Below are 16,410 nucleotides of genomic sequence, written 5' to 3' on the forward strand. Positions count from 1 at the left end.
GCCGGGGCGGTGCGGCGCTGTGCCGGTCCCCCTGTGCACGGTTGGGACTCGCTGCGCCCTGAGCCCGATCCCGATCCCAATCCCAATCCCACACCGCTAACCCCCGCATGGCCAAGGAGAGTCCTGCGGAGCCGCAAGCGGCGGGGCCGAGCGGCGCGGCCCGGGGGAAGAGCAAGAAGAGGAGGAAGAAGAAGAGGAAGGCCCTCGGTGAAGCGGTGGCCGCATCCAAAGGCCCCGGCATGGCGTTTCTGGGTCCCCCCCGCAACCCCCAGGAATTCTCCTCCAACTGGAAGGCGCTGCAGGAGGTGAGGAGGAGCGGGGGATGCGGGAGACAGCCCCGGGGAGCTGGGGCAGGGAAGCAGCGGGGCCGTGCTGGCAGTGGTGGAGTTAACTCGGAGCACCTTCCACTGCCCCAGGGTGCTCCAAGCCCCAGCCAGCCCGGTCTTGGACACTTCCAGGGAAATAGGGGCAGCTACAGCTTCTCTGGGCAGCCTGTGCCAGGGCCTCAGCACCCTCACAGGAAACAATTTCTTCTCAGTATCCCATCTAACACTGCTCTCTGGCAGTTTGAAGTCATTTCCTTTGTCCTGTCACTCCAGGTTCTTGTGAAATGTCACTCTCTCTTTTTCTTGAAGGCTCCTTTTAGGTACGGGAAGGACACAATTAGGTCACTCTAAAGCCTTCTCTTTTCCAGGCTCCTTTCCTTAATCTTTTTTTTTTCTTTTTTATGTCATTTTAGCTGCTGAAACAAAAGGCAGATAACTCCAACAAGCCCATCTCTACAGGTCAAAAAGACACCAAAAAGAAGCAACCACTCAAAGCAGCCAAAAGCCCAGAAGTCCCAGCAGTCAATGGGAATGGGAATGGGAATGTGGTAAAGGCCAAATCCACAAATAAAATGGACAGTGGTTCTGCTAAAACCAATCCTCCTTTGGCCAAGCCAGAATCCAAAGGGGTTACAGCAAATAAGAACTTAAATGGCACCAAAAGCAATGGGAAAGGCTGCAAAGAAAAAAAGAAGAATTGCATTGTTGTGAAGGAGAAGGGTGAGCTGAAACATAAGAGGATGAAAACTGAGGAACATGTGGAGCAGCAGCCCAAAGAGTGAGTATTTCAGGCAGCAGCCCTGGATATGAATATTTATTTTGAGAGGAGCACAGAGCTCAAAACAGCTGCACTTTCCAGACTAAATTCTGGAAGAAATACCACACATTTTGCTCCTACTCCTCAGACACAGTAAGAAACCTGCAGAGGTTTCAGTCATAGTTAATTTTCACAGGGTTTATCTCTTGGTTCAAAAAGTAAACATACTTTTTGTACAACAGCCCCCACATTGCTTTGAGACTGTTAAATGTAATTAAATCTGTTCTTCCTAGGGCTGACATCTGGTTTGATGACGTTGATCCAAAAGATATTGAAGCAGCAGTAGGGCCTGAAGCAGCAAAAATTGCCAGAAGGAACCTGGGACTTGAAACAGGGCAGTCCCAGTCTGTGGAGCAGGTTCTGGTTAAGGAAAAGGCTTTTGAGGGGTGAGTGACATTCCAGGGGGAAGGATGGCATCAGAGGTATGAGACTGGCTTCTGAGAGCTCCTCTGCATGGTGAGCTGCCATCTCCCTGCTTCTGCTGCCAGGCTTTGCCCTGTTCAAATCAACATGTGAGCCTTGTCAGCTCCAGCTGGGCCCTGCAGAGCTGTCCCTTTGCCTTTCAGGCTGACCCGAGCTGTGGCCATGGACTGTGAGATGGTGGGGGTGGGCCCCAAGGGCGAGGACAGCATCGTGGCTCGGGTGTCCATCGTCAACCAGTTTGGGAAGTGTGTTTATGACAAGTATGTCAAGCCCACAGAGAAGGTGACAGACTACAGGACAGCTGTCAGTGGCATACGGCCTCAGAATATCAACACAGGTACCAGGGGTTTCCCCAAAAAGGTTTTTGAAAGAGGGAAAATTCAATAGTTTGTCACAGAAGCCTCATTGGCTGAGCTTGGATCAGTCTGAAACCGAATTTGGGAAAACAAAATGCTGAGATTTAAGTTCAACTTAATGCTAAGAAAAATTGTGGGAAGAAGTGCTTTTATAAAGTGATCACTAACACCCTTGAAGGAATTAATGGGTTGGATAGGGTATAAAAAATAATTTCCTTTTCATGCTGTGCTCTGTATTGAATTCTCTGTGTTCTAGCAAGGATTCAGTGTGCTTTATAATAACTACATTCCCAAGGATACAGTTTCTTCCCAGCAAAGGAGCCCTGTTTGCTCATGGAAAGTGTTTCCTTGTGTGGCATTTTTAGGTGAAGACTTTAAAACGGTTCAGAAGGAGGTGGCTGAGATCCTGAAGGGAAGGATTTTGGTTGGCCACGCCTTACGGAATGATCTACAGGTACATTGAAAATTAAGTTTCTAATACATCATTCTGGATTGAGGGAACACACCTGAACTCCTGGAAACTGGTCCTGAATCCAGCCCCTGTTTGGATGAGCTGGGTCTTGTCCTTTCATGGATTTAAAGTGTCTCTTACAGTGGATGGGAGGAAACAACAGGCAGCTGCACATTCAGCTCTGTAAAGTTTCATGCAATAATGTATTTTAGACTGAAAATGTGATTTCTTCTAGGTCCTTCTTCTTGATCATCCTCAGAAGAAGATCAGGGACACACAGAGATACAAACCTTTCAAAGAGAGAGTCAAAGTAAGAGCCTGCTGGGAAGGTGCTCAATTTACAGACTCCAGAACTGCTGGCTCACTCCCATGTTTGCTTTTACCTGACCCTGTTCCATCTTTCCTGCCTATGCACACGCAAATCTCACAATTCATTGATTATTCCTGATATTTCACCAGCAGAGGCTAAGATGTGCTATTATTTGAGGAACATATTTTTATATAGACACCCATCTCTGTTATTTCAAGACCTGTGAGACAGCATGGTTTGTGATTTTTTTCTGTCTCTAGAGTTCCAGTCCATCCCTGAAGCTGCTCTGTCAGAGGCTGCTCAACATTCAGGTGCAGACAGCAGAGCACTGCTCGGTAGGTACCTCCTCAGAGCCTCCAGCTCTGGCTTCTGTATTCAATCCAAAGTGCTGTTCCTTCATCCCACTGAAACTCAGCAAGCTGTGCTTGGACAACACCAAGAGATTGTCATCTAAGCTTGCTCACTGTTTCCTCACTTCATAAACTGCTTTTGCACAAGTCAACCTTGTATCCTTGTTATTTTAAAACTCCCAGGGAAAAGGTAATGATCAAGATCCGTTTACCCTAAAAGCAGTATTCTGCACTGTGGCAGGAGGGATAAACAGTGGGAAAGGTTACACCTGAACCTCAGCAGATCCTTTATTTCAGTGGGCAGGATGATGGAAAAGAGGAATGAACTGGGGAAGCAAAACTGGGAGGAGAGCTCATAGATGCTGTATCAAGAGAATTTTGCCATTATGACTTTCCAAGTAACAATCAGAAATGCAGAGCCTTAGGGTGGGCCCTGGACTCTAAATACAGCATTTATCCCTTTCACTAGACACAGAGCCCTAAATGTAAAAACAGATCATGAAATGTTAATTGGAAGGATGTATTAAAATGATGAAAGATTTAGCTGCTTATTATCTCAAGTCCTTGTCTGGTCTGTTCTCTTTCAGATCCAGGATGCACAAGCAGCTATGAGACTTTACACCTTGGAGAAAAAGAATTGGGAAGCTGCTATTAGGAACAAAGCTAACAACAACAAAAAAAAATTGTAAAACTTAAAAACACTGTGTAGAATCTTTCATGTGCAGCATTTGCTGGTTTGATGTCACATTCCAAATTTAGAGACAGGTCAGAACTGACAGCAGCAACTTCATAAAATCAATCGAAAAACAATGCTACAATAACCTGGAAGTACAGGAATGCTGCTGCCATCTGTGGGATGGTCCCTGTGCCTGATGCCTGCTACTGTGCTCAAACAACCTTTGTAACAAATGCCTGCAGTTGGGAAGAACTTCATCAGTTAAATTTCTTCAACTGAATAGACACTGAATAACAAGTTTAAAAAAATAAATTATGATAGATGAAGGAAGAAATTGTCATTGCTTTGTCAAAACTCTGAGGATTTCTTTATTTCAAGTATGTTGAGGTTCACAAAGTGAGGCCTACTACAAGGTGAATTCTTAATTATTGCTGTTAGTTACACAGCTGTGGTTTATTGCTAAACCAGCAATAAATGCCTGTTTAGATATTAATAGCCCAATATTCTTTTTTCTGGTGAGAGGAATCTTCTAATGGAGGATCCAGGCTTTTATATCCAGCAGTGGCCAAGTCTTGTTCTTAGACAAAGCGTTTCTCTTTCCTCAGTTTCAAAAGTGTTGCATCCACCAGGGTCTGAATCTCCTGGAGGGAAATGTGAGAACTGTCAAACAGAAGATTACCTTGTTGCTCCACTTATTTTTGTATTCATTTATTAATAAAAAGCAATGTGTCTAACATAGCTCTTTGAAGTGGCTGCTGTTATTACAACAGGAGACGGAGCTTTCTCCCATTCATGATTATTTTTTTTCTGTGCTACCTCATGGCTGCAGTGTTCATTGAAGGGGTGTGGGCAATGCCTGCAGGAGAACCTGGAGAACATTTTGTAGCTGTCTCTGAAAACAATTCTGTAACTACATATCTTAAATCAGCAAAATTAACCGGTTTTATTGGCTTGATGAACAAACCTAATTTTTGGTTTCTTGCCAGCAAGCCATTGCAAAAGAAATACTAGTGTAACACATTAAATAGCTCTGGTAACTGCTGGTTTTTCCTTTTCTTCAGTATGACTACTTGGTGAAATTTAATACAAGTTAAATCTTCCCATAAACTTCCAGAAAGTTGTTGGTTTTTTTTGTTTCTTTGTTTACAATGCCACTTCCAAACAAAAAATTAACTGGATGTGATGTACTTATGGCCTTGCTCCTGTAAACTTTAGCCTGGTTTAATATGAGGACTGTAGTAAACTAATGTAATGTTGCAAGAGACCAGAATGTATTTTTTTAAAAATTTCAGCATTGACAACAAGAAGAAAATTTTCAACCACTAATTAGAACTATCCTTACAAACTCACTCTTCACTCCACGTGCAGCTAATTCTCTAAGTGTCTGCACTATTATCAAGTTCCTCACCAGAAATAATATAATATATCACAGAGACTTCTCCATACCGTGCTAAATGGAAACTGGAGTTTTATTTCAGACAGCAGCTTTTCCATTTTCTGGGATCTCATATCCAGCATAACCTCATCTGCAGTGCCAATGAACAAGAAAATTTATGGCTATAGCACAACTGCCAGTGGAGCAGGAGCTAAAGGAGCACAGGGAGAGGACAGAGCTACACAAAAAAAAGAGGCCAGATGAAATAAAGTTAACATGTTTTACCATCAGAGTGGTATTTGTTTGGAACTAGTGGAGTGAATTCTCAGGAGGATGAACTGGAATTTTCTCAGACACAAAGTTTTTCCTGAGAGCAGCCAATATGTCCCTGAGAGCTGCTGTTGAGGTTTTACTCATTTTGGGGTTGGGAGAGAGGAGGAGACTCAACAAGGGCCAGCAGCACCCATCTCACCATACTGAACCATCTCATTCATCAGCAGGCACAGAGCTTCTACCACCCCTGGCTCGTTGAAGTGAAGGTGATACTCAGCTTTGATCAGCTCTATCCCACCACCTTTTGGGTTCAGCAGAATTGCCAGAGCTGCAGTTTCTGCAAGGAAGACAAACACTGCTGGGCTCACTGGAGCTGCAGACTGCAGGATCTGCTTCCCATCCCCTCACCAGCTGGCACATGTCACATTTTCAGGAAGGTGTGCTCATTATTTTCAGTCATCCTAAAAACTATTCTGAAGCATATTTGGGAACAAGTTGAAGACCAGATAAGCAGCTGGCACTGTCCTGCAGGGCAGAAGTGATTTAATGATTGTTTTCACATTGATGGAGCTGATTGGCAATTAATGAAAGCAGAACTGCTGAATGTTACCTGAGAGCCTCACAAGGCTGACTAATGCCAGGCAGCCATTCTTCACCAGCACTGCTCTTTCTGGGTTCATCCTGAGTGCATCCAGCAAAAGTGCTGCTGTGGGCTCATAGTCACTGTCAGTTAAGCAACCTTTAAAGAAAATAAACAAAACACACAGAAAAGCCCAAAATGTCAATATCCTCCATGCCAAAGGAATAAAAAGTCCTGAATACTCAATTTATTCTGCAGATAGGGAATAGAAATGAGATTGCTAAGAGTGCTTTGCTTAGCTTTTCCCAGTGGAACAATAGCACAAGGGCAGGCAGTAGGTAAATTGTGACAGTAGTACCACAAGGATGGGTTCTTTAGTGCAAATGATAATGGACGAGATTATTTCTTTTTTAACATTAAATACTGTTTCAAACCAAGCAAGCAAATTAGCTGCCCACCAGTGGAGCCCCCATTAGCAGTATCTGGTGATTTAATTGCTACAGCTCATCCAAAATGGCTTCATTAGGGAGTCACAGAGCGAGTGCAGGGAAGAAAGACCAAGTGAGGATGCAAGTTCCCAACTCTGCTGCCATCTGCAGAGCCTCCTCCAGCCAAGCAGCCTGGACTGCAGGATCACCACTGACACACAGACATCGCAGCCTTTTCCATGCCCAGGGGACAGGCAGACTGGGAATACACACCTTGGAGAGCCAGTGCCCACAGGGCTGAGCAGGCAGACTCTGCAACGACTCCATTCTGGAGGTGTTTCTGAAGCACTGCAGAGGTGACAGGGACAGCACTTTCCAGCACTGCTTGGTCTGCATTATCCTCTGAATTACCTTAATAGAAAGGAAATCCACCACACAGAGTTATTTAATGAAGTAATGACATCATTGTATGTCAAATTATATCAGTAAAACCTTAATGGGTGTTGGCATTGGAATAATGCAACATTGTTTTAGTCTGGAGGGCAGAAGAGGGAAGGAATAAAAAATGTACAGAACCAAACCAAGTGGTACAGGACTAATAAATAATTCTGTTTATTGGAGAAAGCTGAACTTCTGCAGGAACTACTGTTCTTTGTCATTTAAATTATGCATAGGGATCACAGCAAGAAACCTCCAGAAATAACCTCAGTTTTGACAGAATCCGGGCTGGAGGATGGAGATTCAGCTGTCTCATAAATCCAAGGGGTACTTTGCTGCACAGAGGGAATAAAACACACCAAGTGCAACTGGGCATAGTCTGTGCTTCCAGCCTTCTGTGATGATCAGAGCACCACACACCTCTATAAGAACACGTCACAAAAGCAGATCAGTAAATATAAAATCAGGTCACATCTTGGCCAATTTGACACCTTATCACATAAAGGGTTGCTCAAAAACTCTGCATTCATTTTTATTTTTATCTAATTTAACTCTGGATCACAAAGTGATTGTAGCAGTGCTGGGGGGAAACAACTCCAGAATCACAAAATCAGATTGGTTTGGGTTGGAAGGAATCTTAAAGATCATCTCATTCCAGCTCCCTGGAATAAGACTGGGAGAAAATCCAATCCCAGAGACAGGAATGTCTGAACTCAATTAGGTTCAATACCTGCTGCCCTTCAGGGGCAGGCACAATACTCAGTGTGTGCCACTTACCACTCACAGCCAAGCTCCAGAGAATGGCACAGCAAGAGGATGAAATCTTGTCATTATGAAGAAACTGTCTTAAAATTGACAGAATGTCTGGAATTATTCCAACTTTCCTTAGGTTCTCCGCAGCTATTTCTGAAAAACCACAGAAATTCTATAGAATCTAGCATTTTTGTCACACTCACTGGGCTCGAAACAGGCAGCACTAACCTTGTTTAAACTGAGATAACAGACCGGTAATTTGAGCTCATCAGCTGGACAAAAGGAAGCAAGAAAACAGACTGAATTCTTTAACAAGATGCACTGAACACAGCTGATGCATTCAAATGGATGCCTGGCCATCCTTTTTCTTCCCAGACTTGGAATTCACAGAGCAGGAGAGGAACTGAGAGGGTTTAAATTACAAGTTTTCACATGTTTCCATTTTAACGATTCAAACTAAGCTTTGGAATTAGGAAACACTGGATAAAAATAGTTTGGTCTTAGACATGACTCTTTGTAACAAATTTTTTGAAGATTTCCCCCTTGCTGCTAAATCCTACTGTAACAATTTCTAAAAACAGTCTTTGACTGTTGAAGTGACACTGAAAACAACTAAAAATACTATAAATATTTAGCAGTTATAAGAAGAGAAGAAAACAAAGTAGAGAAGTTAGGGAGAATAGTTTCAATTCATCATGGCACAGTCCAAAATAGAATTCGGGTTCTATGCTCACATTGTCTCAAGCACTACTATGTGCAGAGTTTGTATTTGTTTCCAAACCAAGAGGAAATACAAAATTTTATCTATTGGAGTGGTCCTGTAAATCCCTGAAGCCTCAGCATTGTATCTTAAACTATCAGGGGTGTTAACAATATCTGGTCCATCTTACCAATATTATCACTATTAAATTAGTAATTACCCACAGACATCCACACCTCTCAGTGAAGTCACAAGTTCTCTGCTGTATCTTGGATTTCTTTCAAAAAGTAAAAATAAATTAGTATTCCCCAAAGAATGAGCAAGGTGACCTACCACTGGCTGAGACCATCATCAATAATGTGCAGAGCATTGAAAGGAGCTCCTCATTTTCAGAATGTTTTCTCACTGTGTGTAACAGGCAGCTAGCCACACTCTCATCCAGGGCCATCATCACCCCCTGTTCCAGAGCTGTCACCACAAACATTGGAATAGAACAAATATTTCCGTGGTTTCAAATGAAATCTGAACCCCCTTGCCCTCCAATCAGCATAGCAAAACATTCAATTTACAGCATTTCTTCACATAAAAAAAAAAAGCAAGTGTTACTTCAAACTTTCATTTTCTGAAACTCAACTCTTATTATTTTTAAGTTCATATCATTAGGTGGTTTTGGGGTAAATTGCCATGAAAGTGACAGCAGGGACCACACAAAAGACCCAAAACCATCTTAATGGTTTAAAATTTAAACAGCAAAACAATAAAAGTCTTATTTATGCCCTCTAGCAACACTCTACATAACACGAAAACAAACTTGGTTGGACAGGATCAGCACCTGCATTTAACTTCTAACACACAGAATTCCTGTATGCCAGTCCTGAAGGAAGGCCATGAGAATTCAGAAAGCTGCTAAACTTTTTTTAGTTCTTCAATCTCATCCTCTAAAATTGTTCATGGAGCAAATAATGGCTTCAGTAATCTTTACAACACCCAGCAGAAGGAGGAAATCAAAATTGTACCTTGACTAAAAATTTCAAGCAATAAAGTGCAGCCTTCTACTTGTAAATCCAGAGAATCTATGTGAGTCTCCATGGCAAGAGTGATCACTTCTGTGCATGTTAGCACAAAGGGGAATGCTGTGGGGGAAAAGAAATGTTTTGAGAAAAGGTTCTCGAATCAAAGAGAACAAAACAGAGTGAATTGTTTTAATCTGTGTGGGAAATGGCTCCTATCAATTAAAGCTGAGAATAACCCTGGGTCTTAACATCATAATCCAATGCCAGCATTAAAATGCTGTTAAAGGACAGAGCATTTTATAACTGGTTTAATAAAGTGCTTTGAATTATTGATCTGAATGCTTCTTTTGAAAAATGTGCAGCTTCTGGGAGAAAATACACATCTTTCACCCTTACAGCTTTACCAGGAATTAGGCTTGTGTAGCTTCCTTTTACTCTGCCAGCCCTGCAGCCCCAGGAATTACCCCCAGGTCATCCCAGGATTTGTGGAAATTACTTTCCTCAAACGTCAGTTTGTTGCCAATTCAAATATCAAATATATTTTTTTCCCAGTGCCCATTTTTCTTATCCAGTAGAACCCCTCTGCTGGTTAACAAAAGCATGTACAGAACAAGTACAAACACAATCCCATCAGCTACTGGAGAAATAGAAAGAGAACAATTTCATTCCCATCTATGGACTTTAGAAATGTTTTCCTCTTCCCATTATCTCAAAATGAAAGGAAGGAGCAGAATAAATAAATCAATTGATCAAATTGTCCCTTACCACTTCTATCCTTTACAAAGCTGGCAAGATGCTGAATGCCTTTAGCCTGGACTTCTTCAATATCCCAGGAAGCCTGCATGAATTCTGAGAAACCAAGGAAATTCTTCCAACCATTCCACACAAACACTTAGACAAAGCACTCAAATTGTCTCTCCTTTATGCAAGATAAATGAATTCAAATGAATGAAAATAATGAAATTTGGGAGTGTTGAAGAGAAAAAACTTTCCCCCAACTCATTAAACATTTCAATATTTCAAAGTGTTATGATTCACAATGTATTTGGCATTTTACATATTTTTTTGGAGGGGGACCTGTTGGAATATTTAATCAGAGCAGGGATAGGAGCTTTAGATACATTATTCCAATAGACTTTTCAGATTAAAATAACACTTTCCTTACTTAGAAGGAAAATAATGGAGCAGACCCTTTGTGGCATAAATTAGCAAACATATTACAATGCAAACAAAATAAGTGAAGCTCCCAAATTTTCTGAGGAATGACCTCTGACCCTGTTTAATTTTTGCAGTAGGAATGGCTGAGAATCTTAGGAATCTAGAGAAAAAGCTGCATAGTGATCCTTGCTCTAAAGATTATCCTTTTTTTTTTTTTTCAGGTAAAATGAGTGTCCAAGAATTTATTTCCATGTAGAATACATCCTGACTGGAAAGGTCTATTTCCTATGAAAGTCACCTTTCCATTAAACTCACTCTCCTCATTACCTAGAACACTTTCAACTCCTCCCTGAAAGAGCAAATCTCTTATTATGGGAGACAGAGACTTCTTCAGTTTTATTGAGGTGTCACCAGCAAAAGTCAGGCATTTCCCAATAAATGGAAGAGTGACCAGATCCCTAGAACGTCAAGAGACAAAAGCAGCATCAGAGAGTTAGAACTGGTAAGAAAATAAAAAAAAAACTACAGACATGGTTTCATAGTGATATAAAAAATCTAATATTACTTCTAGACTAGATTATTTTTGACATAGACCATTTACCTCAAAACAACTCAAGAAAGAGCTCATATTGCACAAGCCATGCTTAGGTGTCAAATTCAGGCCCATAAAATTGTGTATAACATGAATTTATAATGTAACTGCAAAAACAGACTCCTGTACATCTCAGTGTCCACTCTGATTGAACATCAAGTCTTTAATAACCCAGTTTGTGGAGATAGGAGGAGAAGCAGTGTTAGCCCTTTACAATAGCAGTTAACATTCCCAATTTGGGGAGGTAGGAGGGGTTTAGGACAAAAATCAATCAAGGGAAGGCAGTCAGAACTCACCTTGCTGTGGGTCTCATGCTGGGCTCAATCTGTAGCATCATCAATAAAATTGGAAAGAAAGGCAAATAGCTGCTTTGTCCATCCTGCATCAGGGTCAGGACTCCCACAAGGCAGCTGCTGTCCCCTCTGATATCCTGCAGTAAGGAATTTATCTCTTCTGCCTGGGAAGAGCACAGTGTCAGACAGTTCTCACACACTCACAAATATCCTGATGAGCCCAGACCCTTTAAATCCCTAATAAATCACCCTTACATTCAGAATAAAACAGCTCAGCATATCAAGGAGGACACAGCCCAGAGACCAGATGTCAGATTTCTCAGTGAAAGAAAATCCCAATGTTTCTGGAGCCATCCAAGACTTGCTTTCTGTAGAAACAGGAATCACATGGAGACATTGCTGACATTGTGCTTCCAAAAACTACAAAACACACTGTAACTAATGAACATTTTTCTAAGATGTTCCTGAGGACAAAACTAAAAAGGATTCCAATTGTATTGATTGCAGAAACTCACACACATATATACATTTTTTACTTGTGAACACAATTAATGCTGCAGACAACTGCCTATGAAAATCCTATTTAGAAGACAAACAGTTTAATGCAGAGAAAGGAGACAGAAGATAACTTTCCCCTCTTTCCTAATTTTTCTCTGAGAACTAAAAATATCCACTGCAACTTAAATCTTTTGAAAATAGAGTAGGAAAGGGAAAAAAAAAGCAAAACAAATATCTACCTTCTTCCACTCTTATTCTCCATTTCAGCTCATCTTTCATAAGTGTTTCAGTACTGAAGTCACACAGCATGAAGGATGCTTCACCAGTCACAAGGATGTTTGATGGCTTGAGATTTCTGCAACACATATATTTTCTGTCAGCCTGTGAGATTAGAGCCTAGTGAGATATAATTACAAATTCCCAGCATCTTTAGCCCACAGAAAGTTTTGGTCGGTTTTTGTAGTGGGCTTTTTGCAGGGAGGGGAAATTGGTTTGGACAATGTTTGTTTTTATTTTGTTGGTGTAGGTCTTGGAGGTTTTTTTAATATACAAGTGATAATCAACCAAAATATTTTCCTCTCTAAATGCTTTAAAATTTGTGCTTGGGACACAAATTGATCTGAGCATAGAATACAAGGGTTGTCTCTTATTCAGATACACAAACTTTGTCCATCACAGCCACCAAAATGTGAACATTTACAGAGATGGACAATTTTTTAAATAGTAAAAAAAAAAACCCACCAGAGCTAATACTTCAGTCAAATGAGTATTCCAGGAAAAACTCAGGAAATAGGTAACTTTGGAAGTAAAAAAAGCCCTAGTCTAAAGTCTGGAATTTCTACCCACTGCTTCTCCTTTTGGAAGAATAAAATTCCCTGCCTCTGAGCACTGTGCTGAACCAACACTGCAAAGAACAAGGAACTATCTGACAAAGATTTCTTCTCACCTGTGCCAAATATTTTGTTTGTGTATGTAAAACAAAGCATCCACCATCTGTCCCAGGAACTTCTGAACCACCTGTGGAGGGAAATACAATAAAAGTGTAACACAAACAGAGGAACTTGCAAATATCCTTCAGAAGCAAGTTTCCAAAACCACCCTCCTGTGCTTTGAAGATTTTAGGGAGGATTTTCAGAAAGAAGGAATACCATAAAAGCAACAAGTCTCTCAGTTCAAATAGGTGCCTCTTCTGTACTTTTTACCATGTGTGTTATCTTTTCTGATTTCTGCCTCTTTTCCTTGATTAGAGCTGAAAGATCTCCTTGGCCTGATTGCTGCATAACCAGGCAGAGGAATAGAGATGAGACCTGCAATAAAACATTGCACCAAAATTGCTGAATTGTTTGCAGGTAAGAAAGACAAAACCAAATTGGTGGGTGTGATGTCCACAGTAAAAAAAAAAAAAAAAAAAAAAAAAAAAAAAAAAAAGGTTCTGAGATAATTATTCTCTCACAGAAGAGACAATACTTAATTTCTTTCATGGAAAATACAGCATGCTCATTGCTTTAGCAAATAAAACCACCACTATCAGGCATCTTATCTGAAGTTGTATAGGATGATTCAAATCAATTATACATCCATAAAAATCAAAGATTTTGTCCAAGCACTGAAGAAAATCTACAAATAAATAAGTCAGGGCTTCCAGCTTCTTATGGTCCCCTATAGAAGGGTTTTCATGCAGGCATGAAAATCAACTGCACACTAATTCCCATCAGAATCTGGCAATCTGCCATGTGATGGACTCCAATCCATACATATTCACAGCTTTTTAGTGTGTGTGTATTCAGGAGCCAAAAAAAAAAAAAAAAAAATCAGGTTTGTTTTAAATAATATTTTTAGCATCTCACCCCAATGACCCCAAATTTAAACCTGTGAATATGCTCATGTGCCTAGAATATAAACCACACATTCTAGTTTAACCAATCCTGTTCCATTCTCACCTCGTTATTCCAAGTCAAAAACAATTCCTTGTAGGTACAGATGTTAGAATGGTGGAGTTTTAGCAAATCCATTGCCTGCACAGAAAAAAAAAAAGATAAAACACAGACAGCTTCCTATAGCTACACAGTCCTTCCCTTTAACAGGACCTTAAATAACACCCAAAACCAGTTCTTCACTTGTTCAAGTCACATTTCTGATCAAACTATTCCAAAGTGCCAGCTTTGTCAAATATTTGCATACACCAATGTGGAAAGAAGGAAAATATTTCACCCAGACTCTACTCACTGCTGCAACAGCCTTGTGAGATTCAAAGATATAAACTGATCCACAGGAAGATGTGTGAACCACCCCCTTCTTCAATTCCTAACATGCAGATCTGAAAACATTTCTTAGAGTATATGTCAGGATGATTTTTCAAGTGTAGCCACTATTTCCTGTAACCTCCATGCAAGCTCAAAACTCAGCAAATATAATGGCACAAGAGATTTTTATCTCCTTGAAGGTGGTTTCCGTGCAGGGCTCTAACAAATCCTAGTCACTTCAGCAAATTTGCTGATTATGTGGAAGATAAAAAGAGTTCAGGTTACTCTCCTCTAGTTGTGTCTGTGGCTGTGCAGGCACAACAGAAAAAAATAAAAAGAGCCACGCTCCTAGATGGCAAAACTGCATTTAGTTAATTGATGTATTTCAACATTTATTTCAACAGAAAAATTGGTTTAAGTTTTACTGGTAATGCCATATTTAGTACAGAAAGAGGTCATCTCTCTGACCAGGATAAAACATCTGCACAGAGATTTATTCTCCTTCTTTTCCAACTCCAGATGCTGTGCATACTGGGCCCTGGGAGACTCATTCATCATGTGCTATTCCACATATATTATTGAAACCATTTTTGGTATTTTAAGATTATTTCTGATGCTTCTTACTCAAGGCATTGCAACAAGTTTGCACCAAAAAATGAGAGTACAACAAAGGGAGAAAATAATTCACATTTAAAAAGTCTGAGAAACAAGCATATGATGAAATGTTATCTAGACATCAAGTTATTAATAATAAACTACAAACAGACCAAGGCTCTCCTCCAGCTTAAAACCAAAAGGATCAGTTTTGTTCTTTGGCATCACAAGACAAATAAAAATTCTGAGGAAGATATATCCTCTGAGAAGAGATGTCCATTTGAATTAACATATCCAAAAATAACAACAATTAATACTAAACCCTGACCTGAGCCCAAGCAGAGGACAGAGATCACAAATAGTCCTACCTAATTTATTTATTATTTACTCAGCTAAACCTCGTAGATAAAAGACTTGGCTCTATCAAGACTTTGCTCTTTGGAAGTGAAGCAGTAAAGAAAAGACTGCACCAATACCTCCTTCAAGGCCACATTTGCTTGGTGTTGGTCAACACATTCAACCTGCAGCAAACAAAAGATGGGGATGAGACTGCAACAGAAACGCTGGGGAGCTTTGAGCCAGAACACTCTTATCAATGTGACTAGACTGCAAATGACATAAATTTTCAGTGACAAGTCAATCTCTAATACTTGGGGCAGTTTTGGTGTCAGGTGATGGGTAAAACAGAGCTGAAAGCACACCTGTGACAGAGTGCTTCTGCACTGTCAGGGCAGCAGTGAGCTGAGGTGACAGAACACTGAGGGGACCTAACTAGGCTGCTGCCCTTTCCCCACTTTGAGCCTTAACATTCCATCTGAATGGAATTCATTCCTAAACTCATCTGACTCTCCTATTTCCCCAAAAAGCAGCACAGTAATGAGCAAGCCCACTGTGACCCAGCTGCCCAGCATGGGTCTCTCTGCTATCAGAGTACCCCTGGAGATAACAAACATGCCAAACTCTTGTTTTCATAGCAACCCCCTGCTCACCTGCTTTATTGCGTATTTCTTCTGGGCACTCTCACCTGTTTTCAGCTGAGCTGTCAGCATCGTGCCCAGTGCCCCGGGCTGGAGCTGCTCCAGCACCTGCCGGGCACAGGACACACCCAGAGCACCTGCTCAGCTGAGGGCAGAACAACTGAGGCAAAAAACCCCTTCCATTCGCCTTTCCACGGAAGCCTTCCACACAGGGAATACCTCCAGCTCCCCATGGCAGGACTAGGGACACCCCAACCTTCACCCCAACTCCTGAGAGGAACCCAGGCCTTCCCTTCCCTCCTCTTCAGGATATTCCGCTGCTGAAAACACCCCCAGGAGCATCCACACCCCGTCCAGGACCCCCCAGGATCATTCAACCCCATCTCTTACGGCCGGGTTCTGCTCCCAGGGCTACCCACACCATTCCCAGGGCCATGCACCCCTCATAAACCCCTCCAGCATCGCTCAACCCGCCCAAAGCCACTTACGCCATATCCCCAAGGGAACCCACAGCCCCTGCCCTGGTCCCAGACCCCTCCTCAGGGCCACGGATCCCACACAGACCCCTCCAGCACCACCTACACCCCCACAACGCTGCAGCCGGCCGCTTATTGCCGGGCAGAGCTTGGGTCTGAGGGCAGCACCTCATATTTTTCCATAGCGGGGTCACAGCCGGGACTGCGGGGCCGCAGCCCGGAGGATGTGCGACCCTCCCCTCACACAAGCGAGTGGAGGGGGGGGCCGCGGCCCCTTTAAGAGCGCCGAGGGGCGTGTCCGAGGGCGTGT

At 41.9% G+C, this 16,410-nt stretch overlaps 2 protein-coding genes across 2 annotated transcripts; one reads left to right on the forward strand and one right to left on the reverse strand.

Annotated features, from left to right (window-relative positions):
• The first annotated feature begins 11 nt into the window (after positions 1-11).
• Positions 12-4,441, forward strand: REXO4 (REX4 homolog, 3'-5' exonuclease). Its single transcript, XM_062505898.1, has 8 exons — positions 12-305; positions 740-1,104; positions 1,377-1,529; positions 1,710-1,903; positions 2,288-2,376; positions 2,609-2,683; positions 2,944-3,018; positions 3,621-4,441. The coding sequence occupies exons 1-8, from the start codon at positions 108-110 to the stop codon at positions 3,720-3,722; spliced, it is 1,251 nt and encodes a 416-aa protein (XP_062361882.1). The 5' UTR covers positions 12-107; the 3' UTR covers positions 3,723-4,441.
• On the reverse strand, positions 4,215-16,283 carry STKLD1 (serine/threonine kinase like domain containing 1). Its single transcript, XM_062505897.1, has 19 exons — positions 16,269-16,283; positions 15,637-15,732; positions 15,124-15,168; positions 13,751-13,825; positions 13,013-13,117; positions 12,757-12,827; positions 12,050-12,165; positions 11,568-11,680; positions 11,316-11,476; positions 10,755-10,885; positions 10,035-10,118; positions 9,273-9,389; positions 8,590-8,724; positions 7,581-7,709; positions 6,639-6,776; positions 5,968-6,096; positions 5,557-5,694; positions 5,156-5,235; positions 4,215-4,350 (listed from the first exon to the last, which is right to left on the reverse strand). Exons 1-19 carry the CDS (start codon positions 16,281-16,283, stop codon positions 4,288-4,290), a joined length of 1,941 nt encoding a protein of 646 aa, XP_062361881.1. The 3' UTR covers positions 4,215-4,287.
• Positions 16,284-16,410: the final 127 nt, after the last annotated feature.

Source organism: Cinclus cinclus, chromosome 19 (genome assembly GCF_963662255.1).
Source record: "Cinclus cinclus chromosome 19, bCinCin1.1, whole genome shotgun sequence".
Taxonomy (NCBI): domain Eukaryota; kingdom Metazoa; phylum Chordata; class Aves; order Passeriformes; family Cinclidae; genus Cinclus; species Cinclus cinclus.

What these genes read in the sequence shown, in the direction of transcription:
- STKLD1 (XM_062505897.1), bottom strand. An exon ending in TGAGCTGTTTTATTCTGAAT is followed by an intron (nt 11,477 to 11,567) that starts GTAAGGGTGATT and finishes TGCTCTTCCCAG; the next exon opens with GCAGAAGAGATAAATTCCTT. An exon ending in GTGGGCACTGGCTCTCCAAG is followed by an intron (nt 6,097 to 6,638) that starts GTGTGTATTCCC and finishes TTTTCTTTAAAG; the next exon opens with GTTGCTTAACTGACAGTGAC.
- REXO4 (XM_062505898.1), top strand. Translation starts at nt 108, where the DNA reads ATGGCCAAGGAGAGTCCTGCGGAGCCGCAAGCGGCGGGGCCGAGCGGC. An exon ending in ACTGGAAGGCGCTGCAGGAG is followed by an intron (nt 306 to 739) that starts GTGAGGAGGAGC and finishes ATGTCATTTTAG; the next exon opens with CTGCTGAAACAAAAGGCAGA. An exon ending in AGACAGCAGAGCACTGCTCG is followed by an intron (nt 3,019 to 3,620) that starts GTAGGTACCTCC and finishes GTTCTCTTTCAG; the next exon opens with ATCCAGGATGCACAAGCAGC.